The sequence below is a fragment of the Mercenaria mercenaria genome, chromosome 2 (assembly GCF_021730395.1).
Source record: "Mercenaria mercenaria strain notata chromosome 2, MADL_Memer_1, whole genome shotgun sequence".
Lineage (NCBI taxonomy): Eukaryota > Metazoa > Mollusca > Bivalvia > Venerida > Veneridae > Mercenaria > Mercenaria mercenaria.
The window spans coordinates 81,261,945-81,281,600 of record NC_069362.1 but is presented as its reverse complement, the minus strand read 5'-3'; the positions used below and the strand labels follow the sequence as shown (position 1 = coordinate 81,281,600).

The following is a 19,656-nucleotide window of genomic DNA, read 5'->3' as shown; positions in this document are numbered from 1 at the left end:
CTGTTGAGTGAAATTGTTGAGTGAACATGGTTTGTCAATCCTAATCCTGTCCATATTATATCATTGCAATGGAAAAGTAAGCTATCTATGTTAAATGCTTTGCAGGATAACAGCAGTCATACATGTAACACGTCCTCAAGTTGATTCTTTGATTTTCTCATATTTCTAGATATTTTTCCCCCATACTTTTGATGCATATAAATGGGTATCAGAGATTGTTCTCTTTCCAACAGTAGCTTTTTGAACATATTTTACCTTGTAAAATTCTATGGGTTTTGACATTTTCAAAAAATCATCTGTTTGTTGACAAATTTCAGAATAATGTCACACTTTACCAAAGGCATTACTGATATGATCTTTACATAGTTTTCTATTCAGATAGCTGACCATTGAAGTAATTATGCATGCTTTTTTCATGCCTGGTTCACATGAGGTACTAGGTTCACATGAGGTACTAGGTCAATAGTCGCCTTAGCCTACCGTAGTCTTAGCTGGGTTTTCTCCATTTTTTTTCAACTATTTTACCCGTGATAAGTTTTTTCAGCTCAAATAACTTTTTTCCAGAAAATGATATTTTAACACTTCTTTAGACTGGGTACTTTGCTGCAGTAAACTACAAATATATCTTAAACAATGAAGTGCCTACCTGAAGTTTGTATTTTTAATTCCACTGCCAACATATCAGAAGGGATACAACTGAGGTTTGAACATTCAACCTCCTATTCCCAATATGAATGTTCAAACCACTAGAACACAGAGTATGGTGTATCATAAATATCTGAAATAAAAGCAGCTTGCTGTCCTCTGACAGCTACTTACCAAATTAAGGCGAGTATATGAGATTGGTAAAAGAGGCCGTTGAAACTTCTTTTGTGAGCCAACAGCACCAGGTAAAGGGGGTGCTGACAAGCTTGCTGCTACAAAATTCAAAGTATCTATCCATTCTTGGCACTCTTTAGTGTTCGAAGTTTGAAATAAATATTCTGCCCAATCGGCAGTCTGTAAGCGGAACACATGTTGCTTTTTAGTATAGTCTGAGGCCTTTGAGGCTAAACAATGGTGCGCACGTATGGCGTTGTGAGATCCAGACTGCGAGGCTTTCTTCAATGCTTGTTCATCCTTATATAGGTAAAGGATCATGTCCCTCAATACAACATAATACATCTTCCAACTTCTCTTTCCAACAGCCGCTGAAATAGTGTAAAATTTAATGTCCCCTTTACTTTCTTATAACTTATTGAAATGTCTATACCTGATACATATTTGCTTTCAAACAGAAATATGTAACAATTCATACTTAGTATGTAATAACAAATATATAAAATCTCTGTCATTTACTCAAGGTTATATATGATTAATGTTTAGTTACAGTTCTTAGTCCAAGCTTTGGTACATGATTTTCTGTTTCCATGTAAAAATAACCTTTCTGAAAACCACATGTAAACAGGGACAATACCATTCAAACAGAAAAGTGTGTGTTACATTTGTTCACAATACACCAAAGCATGTCTTAGATGAGTTATTTCATTAGCCAGATATTAGAGTCTATCACGTTTGTCATTTTTACACCAAGGTTGGTTCAAGCAAACTGGATATATAAGATCGTATCATTTAACATTCAAGTAAAAGTGTATGAAAATAAAACCATCATAGAGTGAAACTTCACTATGTCTCGCAATCATCAGGTAAGATGTCTTCTGACAATAAATAGACTACCTCCTTTTTTCAAAAATAAGCATCTACAGGTGCGTCAGTATTAGTGTTGATCAACAGCTTTATGGGTATATGCCATTTTGACCTTAGCAACCAGGTCTATCCAGCTTATGCCAATGTAAGCAGGTTAAGCAGTAAAAAATCAATTTTCACGATATGAATTCATATAAACATTTAAAAATTTGAGGTCAATACTACTGAAGGCAGAAATATACAATGTGAAAGATTTTGCTAACTTATCTGGGAAAGGCCACATAAAACAAGAGCTGTCCATAAGACAGCACGCTCCACTTGTCTCAGTGCTTGACTGAATTAGAGCTTTGCCAGTAAAATTTTCATAAAACTTTAACCAAAATATTCTAAGTTAAAAAGGGGCACAACTCTGTCAAAATTCAAACAGAGTCATGGAGATTTTTTTCTCCTGGTGTAGACTTTGGTAGTTAGTAACTGCTTTAAGTTTCAAGTCAAAAGCTTTGATAGTAACAGAGATATCTGATTTTATCAAAAACTTTAACCAAACAATTCAAAGTTAAAAAGGGGCATAAATCTGTCAAAATTCAAATCAGAGTTATGGTGTAGAATTCGATAGTAAATAACTATTTTAAGTTTTAAATCAAAAACTTTGATAGTAACAGAGATATTTGACTTTATCAAAAACTTTAAAAAAAAAAAATTATAAAAGGCATAACTATGTCAAAATTCAATCAGAGTTATGATTTATTTATTTATTTGGGTTTTACGGTGCACCAACACAGTATCAGAGTTATGAGGATTGTTTCTCCTGGTGTAGACTTTGATAGTAAATAACTATTTTAAGTTTCAAGTCAATAGCTTTGATAGTAACAGATATTTGACTTTATCAAAAACTTTAACCAAAGGCGATGCCAATGCCTGGGCAAGTGCAATAGCTCTACTTTTTCTTCGAGAAGTTGAGCTAAAAATCACAAATTAGAAAGCATAACTTTAACTGAAACACCAGTGGGAGCTTTTTCTTGCTGCTCATATAACTGGTGTATCCAAAGTTGTGTGAAAATAACAGGTTCAACGACCTCGCAAATGATATTATGCACCTGATATAAAACATGAATGTCGATATAAAGCCAATTTCTGGTTCAAATTAAATAAGATTTATGTACATATTACACAGTTTTTAACTGAATATGATCAAGAAATATAATATAAATGAAAGCTATAATATACTTTTCCTGCCATCCGGGTCAACACAACATTTTCTCATGATATAACCTTTCTTGTATTCTGTTGTCTGGCTGGGATCAGGTACCTGAAACACAGAACAGGATGAATTCAATGTACTGAAATAGTAAAATTTATAACCCTTACCCTGCTGCATTACTATAATGAAGTTGTCCGTCTTTCAATTTGGACAGCACCGTTAACTGTTAAAAGGGGTGCTTACTAAAAAGATACTGGCTAAATAGTGAACAGTGCATATCATGATCAGACTGCATGGATGTGCAGGCTGATCATGATCTACACTGGCTGCAAAGGCAGAACCAATCGTGTCCAGCATGCTACGGGATAAACATTGTCATAATCTATCATAAGAATAATCTACGAAGGTTGATGTAAGCAACAAAATGTGTCACGTACATTTAACTAAAATTGCAATATCTCCAAAATCATTTTCAACTAATATTAATACAATTTATTTAATTTTTCCGACAGAATCATGTAACATTCCACAGAGGTGAGAAAAATCTAAGTTATAACAACAAACCTTGTTCTGGAATACTGAACCTGATCATTTCAGAAAAAAAAAAATTCATTAATTTCTAATGTCTTTCTTTTTTACTGCATTTCTGCGTAAACTGAGCAAGTAAAAAACTAAAATTCAATTAAGCTGTGCTGTCTTTAAATGTTTCAATAATTAACTCTGTGAAAAAAGAGGAAATGGTTTAAGTTTCATTAAGGGCAATCTCCCATGTGCTATTGTGTTTTTCATGAAATGGTTTTGAGGGGAAAAAAACACCTTAAACATTAGTGTAAATCTACGCTGACAAAGACATTGTTACATTCAAATTGCTTTTCAGTCAACAAGCATCAAAAGTGAATGTAAAAGTCTAAATGTATGTTTGTTCTTAAAAGAAAATGTTGCAAGATGGATAACCATTGGACACAACAAAATACTGCAAATAAATTTCTGACATCACTTTAAACAAGAGCGTCATTGACCCTAAGCGCTCACCTGTGTACAAGGCTTCAAGTGTGCTTGTATAAGTACAGAGTTAGATTTCTTCTATGTTAACCTATATTACATACATGTCACACAAACTTTTGAACTTAGGGCAATAATTTGAAAAATTATGGTAGACATTACCAATCTGATATCACACGCCAAATATCAAGGCTCTAGCTATTATTGATTCAGAGAAGATTTTCAAAGCTTCTAATATAAAAGCCTATAGTAAGTACATGTCAGACACAGGGGTGTGACCATCTTTTGACCTTAGGGCAATAACCTTGACAAGTATGGTATACATAAAGGGAAAAGTGACCACGCTCCCCCCCAACCGGCAGGCATGTTTTTTGACAAATCAGAATGATTTGATAATCTTAGCAGAGGGTCACACAAGAAGCACTTGTGTAAAATTATTTTAGAATCAAGCTAGCAGTCTCACACAAGATTTTTAATGTTTCCACTATATACATATAGGGAAAAGTGACCACGCCCTCTCGCAGCCATGTTTTTTGACAAATCAAATTATTTGAACAATGCTGGTAGAGGACATACAAGGACTATTTGTGTAAAATTATTCTAAAATCAGGCCAGCAGTTTCACACAAGAAGATTTTTAAAGTTTCCACTATATACATATAGGGAAAAGTGACCATGCCCTCTTGCAGCCATGTTTTTTGACAAATCAAAACAATTTGAACAATCTTGGTAGAGGGTCACATAAGGTCTATTTGTGTAAAATTATTCTAAAATCGGGCCAGTAGTTTCACACAAGAAGATTTTTAAAGTTTCCACTATATACATATAGGGAAAAGTGACCACGCCCTCTGGTGGCCATGTTTTTTTGACGAATCAAAAAAATTTGAACAATCTTGGTAGAGGTTCACACAAGGACCATTAAATTTTGTGTATTGTGTAAAATTATTCTAAAATCGGGCCAGTAGTTTCACACAAGAAGATTTTTAGTTTCCACTATATACATATAGGGAAAAGAGACCACGTTTTTTGACGAATCAAAATTATTTGAACAAGCTTGGTTGAGGGTAACGCAAGGACCATTCTAAAATCAGGCCAGAAGTTTCACACAAGATTTTTAAAGTTTCCACTATATACATAGAGAGAAAAGTGACCACACCCTCTGGCGGCCATGTTTTTTGACAAATCAAAATAATCTGAAAAATCTTGGTAGAGGGTGACACAAGGACCATTTGTGTGAAATTATTTCTAAATCGGTTTAGGAGATGTCGTTTGAAGATTTTTCTATTTTTAGCTCTGGCAGCCATATTTTTGGACGAATCAATATAATTTGAACTATCTTGGTAGAGGGTGACATAAGGACCATTTGTGTGAAATTGTTTCAAAATCGGACCATCGGTTTAGGAGGAGATGTCGTTCGAAGACTTTTCTATTCTTAGCTCTGGCGGCCCGTGTGCAACCAAGCGGAACTGTTTGAATAACTTTGGTAGAGGACCATCCAAGGAACATTCATGCCAAGTTTCATCAAAATCCATTCAGTGGTTACGGAGGAGATGCTTTTTAAACACAATTGTTGATGACGGATGCACGCATGCATGACAGACACAGCGTGATCACAATAGCTCACCCTGAACATTGATCAGGTGAGCTAAAAAACAATATTTTTTCTTGTAACATCAAGACAAAAAGTAAAGTATAATGAATGTGACTACTTCACAAAGATAGAATCTCATTATCTTGTTTTTGATTTTTGTATAGCAGTTGAGGGTCACAATAGAGAGAGTTGACTTTTTTGCATGCAACACAGGATTTTCCTGTTTTTTGCTGTAACTCGGGAAAAAATTGTTGCAACCTTAACCAGTGGCAGATTCTTATATTCAGCTGTGTTCTGTTACCTTGGTACGGGTTTGCATGCCATGTTTATGATGCTCCTGTTGTGATTACTTTTTTAAATTAGTTTACCCGCTGGTTTAAGGTAGTTTTGCACATTTGATGAACCAGAAGTAATGGCTTAATTTCATTTATCTAGATAACACAGAATAAAGCATGGATTCGGCATACGGAAATGAAAATCATTTCTTGAGTTAATAGCAAATGAGGAGTAAATTTATCACAACAGCTTCCTAAAGTTATAATATGATATTAAGACATTCTGACATGTAAAATAATTCCAAAAATGTCTTAAAATCAGCATGAAATGCACAGCTTTACTTAATCATGGGCAAATATCTAAAAAAAAACAAGCAAACAGACATATATATTTTATTTCACCATATTAGACTATGTGTGTATTTACAACTCTGAGAAGTTTCACTAAAATCTACATTGTAATGAAAATTCTATTTACGAAAATGTTACCAAAATTTTGATTTTCCTAAAGAATCCCATTACAAAAACTTGTGCGAGGTCAATCTTATTAAAATCGGTCTAGCAAAAAATCGAGCACCAAAGTCTGTTTTATTTGCTGAATTTTCTAAGTATATTTTGAAATTTTGATAAATCAAGGTTTAATCAAATTTTACATTGTAGGAATTTTTCCAAACATGCAGAATTACCTTAAAAAGCCAATCACTTACTCCTTACAAAAATAAATCTAGCTTTTGATACTGACACGAGCATCATAAACTAGTACAAGGCAGTCTGAAAGACAGCTAAATCCCCCGCCACTGCTATGGATAGTGAAAGGGTAAACCTTTGATTTTAGCTGTGACCTTGACCTTGAACTGACATGGCTGACTCAAGAATTCTGCACAACGTCTTGATGAGGTGATCATTTGACCCAAGTTTCATGAAAATCCTTCAAGGGGTTTAGGAGATACAGAGCTGAAACCTTTGACCTTCAGTTGTGACCTTGACCTTGAGTTGACATGGCTGACTCATGTCTTGATGAGGTGATCATTTGACCAAAGTTTGATGAAAATCCTTCAAGGGGTTTAGGAGATACAGAGTGGACACCAAATGGAAGGCTCAAAGTTGTGACCTTGACCTTGAGCTGGCATGGTTGACTCATAATTTCTGCACATCGTTCTGATGGGGTAATCATTTGACCCAAGTTTTATAAAATTCCTTCAAGGGGTTTAAGAGATATAGAGCAGACACGAAATGGAAGGCTCAAACCTTTGACCTTCAGTTGTGACCTTGAGCCGACATGGCTGACTCAAAAGTTCTGCACATTGCCTTGATGAGGTGATCATTTGACCCAAGTTTGATGAAAATCCTTCAAGGGATTTAGGAGATATAGAGCGAACACAAAATGGAAGGCTCAAAGTTGTGACCTTGACCTTGAGCCGGCATGACTGACTCAAGGGTTATGCATATCGTCTTGATGAGGTGATCATTTGACCCAAGTTTTATAAAATTCCTCCAAGGGGTTTAAGAGATATAGAGCGGACACAAAATGGCAGGCTCAAACATTTGACCTTGAGTTGTGACCTTGACGTTGAACCGACAAGGCTGACTCATGGGTTCTGCACATCGTCTTGATGAGGTGATCATTTGACCTAAGTTTGATGAAAATCCTTCAAGGGGTTTAGGAGATATGGAGCAGACACGAAAGTGTTACGGACGGAAGGACGGACGGACAGAAGGACGGATGCAGACCATTAACAAGAGGACCATGATGGTCCTGAATCGCTCACCTATCCCCACAAGACCCAGTGTTGAACTGAGTATGACGTCGTTATTTCTATTATTTGACATAGTGACCTAGTTTTTGAGCACATGTGACCTAGATATCATCAAGATAAAAAATTCTGACCAATTTTCATGAAGATCCATTGAAAAATATGGCCTCTAGAGAGGTCACAAGCTTTTTCTATTATTTGACCTAATGACCTAGTTTTTGAAGGCACGTGACCCACTTTTAAACTTGACCTAGATATCATCAAGGTGAACATTCTCACCAATTTTCAAGAAGATCTCATGAAAAATATGGCCTCTAGAGAGGTCACAAGGTTTTTCTTTTTTCGACCTACTGACCTAGTTTTTGACCGCACATGACCCAGTTACGAACCTGACCTAGATATCATCAAGCTGAATATTCTCACCAGTTTTCATGAAGATCCATTGAGAAATATGGCCTCTAGAGAGGTCACAAGGTTTTTCTATTTTTAGACCTACTGACCTAGTTTTTGACCCCACGTGACCCAGTTTCGAACCTGACCTAGATATCATCAAGGTGAACATTCTGACCAATATTCATGAAGATCTCATGAAAAATATGGCCTCTAGAGACGTCACAAGGTTTTTCTATTTTTAGATCTACTGACCTAGTTTTTAACCCCACGTGACCCAGTTTCGAACTTGATCTAGATATCATCAAGGTAAACATTCTGACCAATTTTCCTGAAGATCCATTGAAAAATATGGCCTCTAGAGAGGTCACAAGGTTTTTTCTATTTTTTAGACCTACTGACCTAGTTTTTGACCGCATGTGACCCAGTTTCGAACTTGACCTAGATATCATCAAGGTGAACATTCTGACCAATTTTCATGAAGATCCATTGAAAAATATGGCCTCTAGAGAGGTCACAAGGTTTTTCTATTTTTAGACCTACTGACCTAGTTTTTGATCCAACATGACTCAGTATTGAACTTGACCTAGATATCATTAAGGTGAACATTCTGACCAACATTCATGAAGATCTCATGAAAAATATGGCCTCTAGAGAGGTCACAAGGTTTTTCTATTTTTAGATCTACTGACCTAGTTTTTACCCCCACGTGACCCAGTTTCGAACTTGACCTAGATATCATCAAGGTGAACATTCTGACCAATTTTCAGTAAGATCCATTGAGAAATATGGCCTCTAGAGAGGTCAAAAGGTTTTTCTATTTTTAGACCTAATGACCTAGTTTTTGACCCCACCTGACCCAGTTTCGAACTTGACCTAGATATCATCAAGGTGAACATTCTAAACAATATTCATGAAGATCTCATGAAAAATATGGCCTCTAGAGAGGTCACAAGGTTTTTCTATTTTTAGACCTACTGACCTAGTTTTTGACCCCACGTGACCCAGTTTCGAACTTGACCTAGATATCATCAAGGTGAACATTCTGACCAATTTTCATGAAGATCTTGTGAAATATATGGCCTCTAGAGAGTCACAAGGTTTTTCTATTTTTAGACCTACTGACCTAGTTTTTGATGGCACGTGACCCAGTTTCGAACTTGACCTAGATATCATCAAGGTGAACATTCTGACCAACTTTCATAAAGATCCCATGAAAAATGTGACCTCTAGAGTGGTCACAAGCAAAAGTTTACGGACGCACGGACGCACGGACGCACGGACGCACGGACGGACGACGGACGACGGACGCCGCGCGATCACAAAAGCTCACCTTGTCACTTTGTGACAGGTGAGCTAAAAAGGGCAAAATAGGTGAATGTATAAGAAAGTTCAGACAGCATAATCTTAGCAGCCTTCTAAGGAAACCCAGACTTATTTTATCATCTTCACAGTCTGTATGAACATATACAGCTGCCTGATAATTGCTTTGGTATTATATTACTCTACTTTATAGGCTCCAAAAGAAAATCCATTCCAATTTCTCAACATATATCATCAGTATGTCTTGAAACTATTTCTTACAAAATGCACAATCTTGTGCAAGAAGGAAAACATGTCTGAAACTTTAAGTCTTCCATTCTGACATTTGAAATGTATGAAGCTGATAGGGATGAACTGATACCTTAAGAAAGGGAATATGTAATGTTTAGAGACATGTTCTTTCGTACGATGTACTTTCAATTAAATTTCAGTGAACTTTTCTAATTGACAACTGAAGCCTCTTAGGTCGCTGACTTACATCATTTGCACCACATTGATGTCAGTTCTAAACCTATGAGGTGTAGAATTTTTTCATGCGAGGACTGAGGAAGTTATCCACTCTGCTCATACCAAATTCTGATTCTACCAAGGTGTACCCCATAGGTAAATAATGTCCAGAGGGGCCCCTGCGGGTCTTCACCTCGAAAAGCTGGAAAGTCACCATATAATTATGTTAGTCTGATGATATAATCCCAACAAAAAACACAATCAAAATATAAACTTACATCAAGGAAGGGGTTCCTGCCAACAACAGGTGGAAGATTTGGAAGACTAGGTGTGGGTTGGGGTTTGGCTGTTCGCTGATCATCACCTTCAGTTGTACTCACTTCTTGAAACTCTTCATCACTGCAAATACAAATATACTTGTACATTAATAAATGGTATCATACTGTTCAACAGTGTAAAAATAAAAACTTTTTTTTTATTTTTTAGATTTAACATGCCCACTACGTGATTTTGTCCATTTGTAACCTAATGGTTGGGAACCTGTTAGACAGAACCAGTTTTCAGACAAGTACAATAACTGTTCTATTTCTGCATTATTTATGCTGTTTGATCCGGATCATTCAAATGTTTCAATTTCCTATTTACAAGGAAATAGATCTTCAAAAAATTTCTGTTTTCTGGTGATAGCATTTGACATGCAAAACATTTCTATTTAAACAAGCAAATTCGATGAATTGGTATCCCCCGCCGAAAGGGTTTGTGGTGAGGAATAGCAAAAAAATATATCCGTCAAAAAGTTAAGGATGTTAATAAGAAGCAAATAATGTCATTAGTCAAAATCAATTTAACAGAAAACAAATGTTTAATTAAAGAGTACACAATAAATGTATGATACTTTGATCCTGACTAAAGAATTTATTTTGAATGGGATATGCTTATTGTAATAAGCTTAGCTTTTAAAATTAAATGCAGTTAATTGAAATGTGAGCTTGAAGTTTAACTGGAACGAAATATTGTCTTTGAGTGGTTTGGCACCAGGTGTTGCTGATTAACATGTACATTTAAACTTAAAAGAACAGATGTCTTTAAGAGAACACAGGTAAGATATCTTGAACATGGCTGAGGGCAAGGTTTGTGCAGTCACAACTACACATGTTGAAGGTTTGAACATTTAAAAAAAAAAAAATGTACGTATATATTTATGTTTTTAGGGGGTGGGGGTGTGGGGGAATGGGAGAGGAAACAAAATTTCACATGTTGATTATAAACATTGATGGCAAATTAAAAAAAGGGGTAAAAGGATGAAGTTGGGGGGGGGTGAAGACGATGCATGATTAGTGGTGGGCATGACTGTATGGAGGAGTGATGTGGGGGAACTTGCATGTTGATAAATAATCATGGAAGGTTTGAAAAAAAATCTAAAATAAGAAATGAAAAAAAAAAAAAAAATTATTAATTGTTTTTTTGGGGGGGAAGGGGGGTTGGGAGGGGGGTTGGGAGGGGGATGGGGTGTCACCAAGGCAAGTGGGTGACGAGGTGTAGGTGCGTAACTTCACATGTTTATAAATAATGTTCACAGAAAAGAATGAAAGAAATTTAATGAAATTCTGCCAAATGGTAAGTTTGTTATGTACAAATATGTGGATTTTTAGACAATTAAAGGGCAATATCTCTGAAGTTACAAAAGAAATCCGTATAAAATTGTGTGCGCACAACCACATTATAGTGCTCTAAATTCTGTTAAAGTTTCATAGTTCAAGGTCAAATATATCAAAAGTTATGATGCAGAAATTGCCATATCTATAGTACCCTATATTATAGTTAACACTAGAAACTTCTAAGGGCCATAACTCTGGTGTTACTTGGGCAATCTGTCTGAAACTTGATGGGCCCCATATCCTCATAGTGGTGAACATGTTTATGAAGTTTGTCTGAAAAAATGTAAAAAAATGATTTTTTTTTTTTGGGGGGGGGGGGGGGGGGGGGGGGGGGGGGGGGGGGGTGTGATCAAGGTAAGGGGTTGACCAGGTGTGGGTACACAACTTCACATGTTTACAATAAATGTTCATGGAAAAGAATGAAAGAAATTTAATGAAATTCTACCAAATGGTAAGTTTGTTATGTACAAATATGTGGATTTTTATACAATTAAAGGGCAATAACTCTAAATTTACAAATAAATCCAAAAGAAATTGTGTGTACACAACCACATTATGGTGATCTAAATTCTGTTTAAGTTTCATAGTTCTAGGTGAAATATATCAAAAGTTATGATGCAGAAATTGCCATATTTATAGTACCCTATATAGTTAACACTAGAAACTTCTAAGGGCCATAACTCTGGTGTTACTTGGGCAATCTGAATGAAACTTGACGGGCCGCAAGAACTCATAGTGGTGAACATATATATGAAGTTTTAAATAAATATTCCCAACCATTTCCTAGATATGGCTACGGATGGACGGAAGGACGGAAAGACGGACGGAAGGACAACGCCAAAACTATATCCCTCCGACTTTCGTCGGGGGATAATAAGTCATAAAATGGAATAAGAGGAAACAAATTATGTTCCCTCTATATGAAGATGTTAGCTAATTTCATTTTTATAATATTTATTAATAATGATGCAGGGCTGTTGCCTGTGGGGATACCTTAATTCATTATTTATTTGAATAATCAAGTATGTAAGACAAAAATCAACTTATAGCACATTAGCTTCTATTACTTAGGTGTTAGAGGTTCTGGGTTCAAGTCCCAATATCTGCATTCTGTTATACATGTTACAGCATGTATTTGAATGGTATGAAACTGTTCAAGATGTTCTATATTTTTAGCAAACAGAATATTGGATCACTGATTAGAAATTCAGATCACTGCTGAATGTGAAATTAAATACATTAAAACAGAAAATATCCAATACGTTTTGTCCCTTTGGTGTTTCTGCTCTACTTTACATTTCTTGATCCAAAATTTCCTTTCATATGAAAATATTAAATGCTCATATCTATGCACTTTTAGTATTGTTACTTTTGAGAAATATATGGACGTTTGCATGCATTTCAAAGCTTTTTGACTTTTTACCTATGTTTTCAAAAAATGTCTCTAAGATCAGGCCTAAAATCTTATATATTTTGTCTTCATATAAAAATAATAGCCAATAGTGCACAAAAATTTTGTCCACCCACTGGTTTACTGCACAAAAAATCCCTCGTTTTACGTCACTAAGTGGAAAAGATGTTATTTTTGGAGCTGAAGTCTACAGACGTTTGTTTCATTTTTGTCAATAATTTCTCTGAAAATAAACAAACAAAAAAGATTGAACTTTCTTTAGAAACTTGTTCCAGATCAATATTATACTTATGTGCTACACAGAATGTACATCAAATACAAAACCTATCTGTGACAGATTGTGCTGACTGACACATTAAACACTCAATGCCTTTCATCTATCTTCCACTTAGACACACAGAAATAATTCCATTATCAACTGAATTTTCTGATGCTATCTTTGTAATACATTGGCATAATTTTATTTTATATATTCTAATTAAGCCAACAGGACATTGCAATTATGGGGAACAGTAAGGTTATGATAATAATCATTTTTTATGGTTTATGATTAAAATATCATATTACAAGGCCATTAATACACCCTAATGAATATCAGTAACCATTCTGCAGATTGTCAATTTATGACCAGAATTTAATAATTTTATCCGATTTCCCTTTTTTGTAAATCTCTTTCAGCATATCAGTCAATCTCATAATCAATGACAATGTTAAAAATTAGTCAGTAATTGGATGAAAATATACTAACAGTTTCACTGTATGTCATAAAATACTAGTCTCCATCCTTCTGTATTCTTTTTGACAGAATATAGTGGTTTGGAGTTGTATTTTAGTTAAGAAAAGTTTACAAACAAGAGCTGTCTGAAATCCGGCCTGCTCAAAAACAAGTCTTGTTAGGGCGAGAAATGTACAAAAAATCTGTTAGTAGGGTGGATGAGCGATACTAAGAATCCTTGTGATAGAAGAAAGTGTGACAAATCTGATGTAAACAATATATGAGTAAAATGGAGGGTGTAGATTGTTAGTGTGATTTTTACCAAGTTGATAGCTTTTTGATCAGACTATTGCCTGCTCTAACCACTTCAATAATATATAATATATATAAAATACTATTTACATAAGTTTTGTGATCGAAGCAGGCCAAAGATTTTGATTACAATCACTGTTGTCTCAATTGTAGGAAATAAAACTATAAAACACAAATGCAATGTAATTAAGTTCATGGCATTTAAAAACAAAGAGTACCGCCTATGGGTGCCATCGCTCGTCTGCAAGTGCTGGACAATATGTGAGAAAAGAGTTATAGTTCAGATTTTCTAAGTATAAAAAGGGCCATAATTCTGACAATATAGGTTAGAGTTATGGTTCTTGACGGACATTGTCCCCTATTGATAATAAACAAGTTTTTCGTAGATTTTGTTAAAAATCAGACGAGCTAAAAACATATATAGTCAATGGCCTATTTTCATGCACGTACCCATTGCAACAGCAGGCTCAACCTGTGTCAAATTAGAGAATAACTCCCATTCAGAAGTGATTTGTGCATAAAAGATAATTAAAATTGTTGTCTTAGGATTTCCCCCAATATTTCCCCACACACAACGATACCAGCTGCTAACACATTTATATATATCAACTAACTTAGATTACATTTATCCTTTTGTTTGTATAGCTACTTACGGAGCCCATTCTATGGGTTCAGCTTTTATAGCATGATAAAGTGCCTTCAAAAGGTCCTTCGGAAAGTTTTCACCATCGTTAAGCTCTGCAAGGTTCTCTATAAATTCATTGCATGCCATTTTCCTGCCAACAGCCTGTAATTCATAGAAGAACTGCATTAACCTATGTCAGAAATGTGACAGCACATAAATGGCTAATGAGAAATTATGATTTTCTTGAATCGACTTACAATCATTATTACTGTCACTTCCGGTCTGCACACCAGTCACGTTGGGCCTGTGGCACCAAAATGACAGAGGCAAGTATGTAATTAGTAGTGAAATAAACAGTTTCTAACATTTAGTGCAGAAATTCCGAAAAACATAGGAAGGTTTCAGTGAGCCGTCTAATAGTCTTGTGTTTTTCTCTGTTTTACTGGGTTTTGAGATACACAGACACATTATAGCTATAGGTGTCTTTATAACTCCAAAGATGGAGGAAGACCTCCAAGTTTCCTGCTACCAATATTTCAGACATTGGTGAGTACCAGATAATTTGGTGGATAAACCTTCCAATTTTCTGCAAACCCAGCTGATTAGTACCCTCATATGACATAAGCCACATTATACTGTCTTTCATAAAATGCAAACATTTATCAACACTTTCTCTATAATGATTCTTTTACAATAATTACTTCTTACCAAACAATTCAAATATTGCCTAGATTTTTGTAAAAGTTATCAAAATTTTAAGTACTAATTACCTCCCTTTATAGCTATGCAACAGTGATATAATCAATTCTTAAGTTGCATAATGGATAGAATGATAAATTTAATATAACTAAAGGATTGTTAAGCATAATTGAGCCACGCCATGTGAAAACCAACATAGTGGCTTTGTGATGCGCAGTCTGGTCAGGATCCATGCTGTCTGCTAACGGTTTCTCTAATTGCTATAGGCTCTGAAAGCAAAAAGCATGCTGGTCACAAAGCCACTATGTTGGTTTTCTCATGGCGCGGCTCATATATTTCATCCTTAGAGCAAAACTAGTTCAAGTGTGTAAACACGATGAATGAGATGCATCAGTTTTGCACTGACTTTACAGCTGACGTACCTGGCCATGTAGATCAGTGTTCAGCAACATTATTGCACAAACCAATGTATGACATGCATCTGAAAAAATAAATTAAGCTGTATTATAAAATATGCTTGTATAGTATAATATCTCTAATTGCCTTTCACTTCTGTATTTCTGACATTTACGTTTGTGTCTGAAGTGACAGTGACGTCTATGGTCAATTGGGGATTTTCTTTTCCTTGTTAATTCTTAACTCATAAAATACCATTACAGAAGGAGAACCTGCTGTTTTTGTCATATAAGAAAATAAGAAATCAGTGTCTTTGTTGAGAAAATGGACTGCCCGCTATGCCAATCAATACCTTAACTACATTGTTCAATTAAGATAACTCTGACCAAATATTACATACTGTACATTACAGACTCAGGTCAGGAGACATTTATGATACCTTAGATCATGGACTTCCTGATCTGTCTTATCAACTATAATTATGTTAAAGATTTCTGTGACAAAATGAGACCGTCAGGGACTGCAACGTGATGTTGTGTATTGTACCCCACACCCAGCAGGTAGCAAGTTTGAATCTAAACCTAAGTAAAATGTTATGGCAAAACTGAAACATGAATAAAACAATTTTATGTTAGGTTTTGAGTTTCACTTACAGGTAACATGGTAATAGTCATTTTGCTTTCAGACATCTGTCAAGATCTGGTTTTAGATATTAATCAAAAATAAGCTCAAGTCATTCTGGTTTCAGATTTCAGTCAAAATAAGCTAATGTCATTCTGTTTATCAAATTTGAATGAAAATAACCTAAGGTCATTCTGCTTACAGAGATTCAAGATAAACTGCCCTCCCGCCCCCCAGGGGCATTCCCATATATTCCGTTTTTCAAATGGGCATATAAAAATGACCAAACCTCTGGTAGCCGTATTTTTTGATGAATCACAATAATTTGAACAATCTCGGTGGGGGGGGTCGGGTCACACAAAGACCATTTTTGAGAAATGATTCTAAAATCAGGCAAGTAGTTTCATACAAGAAGACGTTTAAAGTTTCCTTGATATACATACAGGGAAAAAAGATCACGCCCCCTGGCAGCTATTTATTCTTATTATTAATCAATATTCTTGGTAGAGGGTCACAGAAGGACCATTTGTGTGAACTTATTTAAAAATCAGACTGGCTATTTAGTAAGAGAATGTTCTCCTTTTAGCTCTGGCAGCTGACCTATGTGCAAGCTAGCAGAACTTTTTTCAACAACTTTGGAAAAAGTCCATCAAAGGTACATCCAGGCCAAGTTTCATCAACTTCCACCACACGTTTCAGAGAAGATATTGTTTGAAGAAAAGTGTAGATGGACGATGAGTGGTCACAAGAGCTCACCCCAAGCACTTTGTGTCCAGGTGAGCTAATAAACTGATCAATTTCTCTGTTACACTTGTAAGGGAGATCAATTATTGAGGTTCTTGCTGTAAAAAGCATTTACAAAAGAATATAATTCAGCAGGAGAGGAAGAATTACCAGCAACACAACATGGTAATTAATCCACAATAATGCACTCCAGAATCAATCCTCGGGAAAGTTTTTTCTCCTACAAGTAGCTGATGTATGTCAGACCATGACAAAAAAAAAAATCTGGTAGTTAAGAAGAACATTTTCAATCTGACAGGAAACTAATATAAATCCCTTTGGCTTTTGTTAAGTATTTAGTAACTGAGTAACCAAAAAACAGTAAAAGTAATCTACTCATCACAGAATATCACTTTATTCAGTTCCAAACATTCTCTAGCTATTGATAGGAAACAACTTTAAACTCTATGGCACTTCGGATCTGACCTATGCTACTGACCTTCAAAACAATATTATAAGGGTCATCTACTAAAACACTCGTAATCAAACTACGAAGCTTGATAGATTTTGGCCAAACCATTCTCCACTTACTGATTACAAACATTTTTTTTTATCTATCTTGATGTCACTGTGACTTTAACCCTAAGACCTACTAGCCCGTAAGACAATTATGTTCATGTACTGATCTTATGTAATCAGATTGATCATTCATTATACTGATAGTAAACTATTTCATGCCTAAAGGTCATTTTGACATTGGCCTTTTCCTTTTGCAAAACTAGGAGACTCAGGAGTGATGGATTATACTCCCGCAATACGGCCTTGTCACAGAACTAAGCCAGTGTCAAAGCTTAACTTGCTTGACCTTTGACCTACTGACCTCAAAATCAATAAGGGTCATCTGCTGGTCATGCTGATCTTCCCTATAAAGCTTCATGATCCTTGGCCCAATCGTTCTCAAGTTATTGACCAGAAATGGTTTAAACTCCGAGTCACTCTGACCTTTTGAACTCAAAACCATTAGGGATCATATGCTGGTCATGACCAACCTCCCTATTAAGTTTCGTGATCCAAGCGTTCTGAAGTTATTGTCCGAAAACCATTTAAAGCCCAAACTTTTACTACCCTGGCAGTAAGTTTTGTAGGAGGAGCCTATCAAATAACAACGCTACTCTAGGCTGTCTGTTAGCTAAAAATAGCTCACTTTAAATGATTCACAGGCAAATGTAAACAATGGTCAGTTGAAGAAGAAATTTGAACTAGTTTGCATGTTTTGATCGTAAAAAACTATTATTATCCATATTGTGCATCCATATCAGTATCAATTCTATGAAAAATTGAGTCATGACTAGCATTCCTGATTTTTAATCTTGTTTATGTAAATTTAACAATGAAACTCAAAATCAAGCATTCATTTAACTAAAATTCTGTCATTGCTGGCTGGTCCATTAATTGAGATAACCTAGCAATAAATGTAGAAATAATAAACTTTAAGTCTGGGATGCAGAACAATACACACAAATTAGCAAGTGCTGCTGTGATAAGGACTAATAAAAATGATAAGCTATTTGAAATTATATTTATCGCTGTATGTCTGTAATTAGTAGTTCCCTATTTCTTTAAAACATCTTTTATGATATGACATATAAAAATATAACTGTAGAAATGACTAGGATATTCTATTTGGTTTAAAAATTCAAAATTACTTTCTGGAGAAGTTTTGCGATGCACTCTAGCTAGGTGTTAATTCCATTGATACATATGAAGCCTTCTGAGGATCAGGTTTGTTGATAAAATTAACCATGTGGGAATTGTTTACATTCTCTGTTCCTCTAGGGTTCATGACCTCATTAGCTCCTCCCGGCAAATTCAAATTTTTGGCAGTTAGGTTTAAATAATTTTTTGAAACTATACTTCAACATTTTTTGTTTTAAAAAATAAAAACACCAATTGATAAAGAATATTTCAATGTGTATTTATGCAATTTTTCATAACTTTTTATTCAGTGGTTTATTTAAAATTTTGAAAAAGGGCTCTCTGATGTGAGACATGCATAATTTATATAAAAACCTGCCCCGGGACCATCTTGTGGCTTTTATATGGCAGTTGGGGGTTTAAATGTTCCAGTTGTGACCTACTGACCTCAAAATCATTAGGGGTCATCTGCTGGTCAAGTGCAACCTCCCTATCAATTTTCATGATCCTAGGCCCAAGCACTCTCAAGTTATCATCCAGAAACCGTTTAACTGTTTCGGGTCATTGTGACCTTGACCTTTGACCTACTTATCTCAAAGTCAAACTTGACCTGTATTTCATGATGTTACACTTGTGTACCAAAATTTATGATCATAGGCCCAAGTGTTCTCAAGTTATCATCTAGAAACTGTTTAACTGTTCAGGGTCACTGTGACTTTGACCATTGACCTACTGACCTCAAAGTTGAACTTGACATGTATTTTCTTATGTTACACCTCTGTACCAAACATTATTTAAATCTGTCAAGGCTTTCATGAGTTATTGTCTGGAAACCATGAAAACCAACGGACCGACAAGCTCACTCCTATATACCCCTCCAAACTTCGTTTTGTGGGGGTATAATCACTTAAAAAACAATAGGGGTGATACTGAATACAAGCAAACATCCCCAATCAAGAGCTCCGCCAAGCAGGGTAATACTCGCTAAAAGGTTATATCAGAGGATGGGAGCAAAATATAAAGAACTTGACTGTTGAAGCCCAAAGGACAGGAACAACAAAGGGAAGAAATTCCAAAAAAAAATTCTAAGTCCACAAAAAAATTCAAAGTCCACAAAAAAAATCCTTACTAGG

The 19,656-nt window shown here is 35.4% G+C and overlaps 1 protein-coding gene across 4 annotated transcripts in view; it reads right to left on the bottom strand.

Moving 5' to 3' along the window:
* The window catches only part of LOC123564411 (PH and SEC7 domain-containing protein 1-like), a 123,247-nt gene that overhangs the window by 23,954 nt on the left and 79,637 nt on the right, over nucleotides 1–19,656 (bottom strand). For all 4 annotated transcript variants that reach the window (XM_045357976.2, XM_045357978.2, XM_045357979.2 and 1 more), the window contains exons 5-9: nucleotides 15,511–15,569; nucleotides 14,418–14,551; nucleotides 9,947–10,067; nucleotides 2,914–2,995; nucleotides 820–1,190 (exon numbers count right to left, since the gene is read on the bottom strand). In XM_045357976.2, the coding sequence (XP_045213911.1) occupies nucleotides 820–1,190; nucleotides 2,914–2,995; nucleotides 9,947–10,067; nucleotides 14,418–14,551; nucleotides 15,511–15,569 (767 nt within the window). The remainder of the gene's footprint in view (nucleotides 1–819; nucleotides 1,191–2,913; nucleotides 2,996–9,946; nucleotides 10,068–14,417; nucleotides 14,552–15,510; nucleotides 15,570–19,656) is intronic.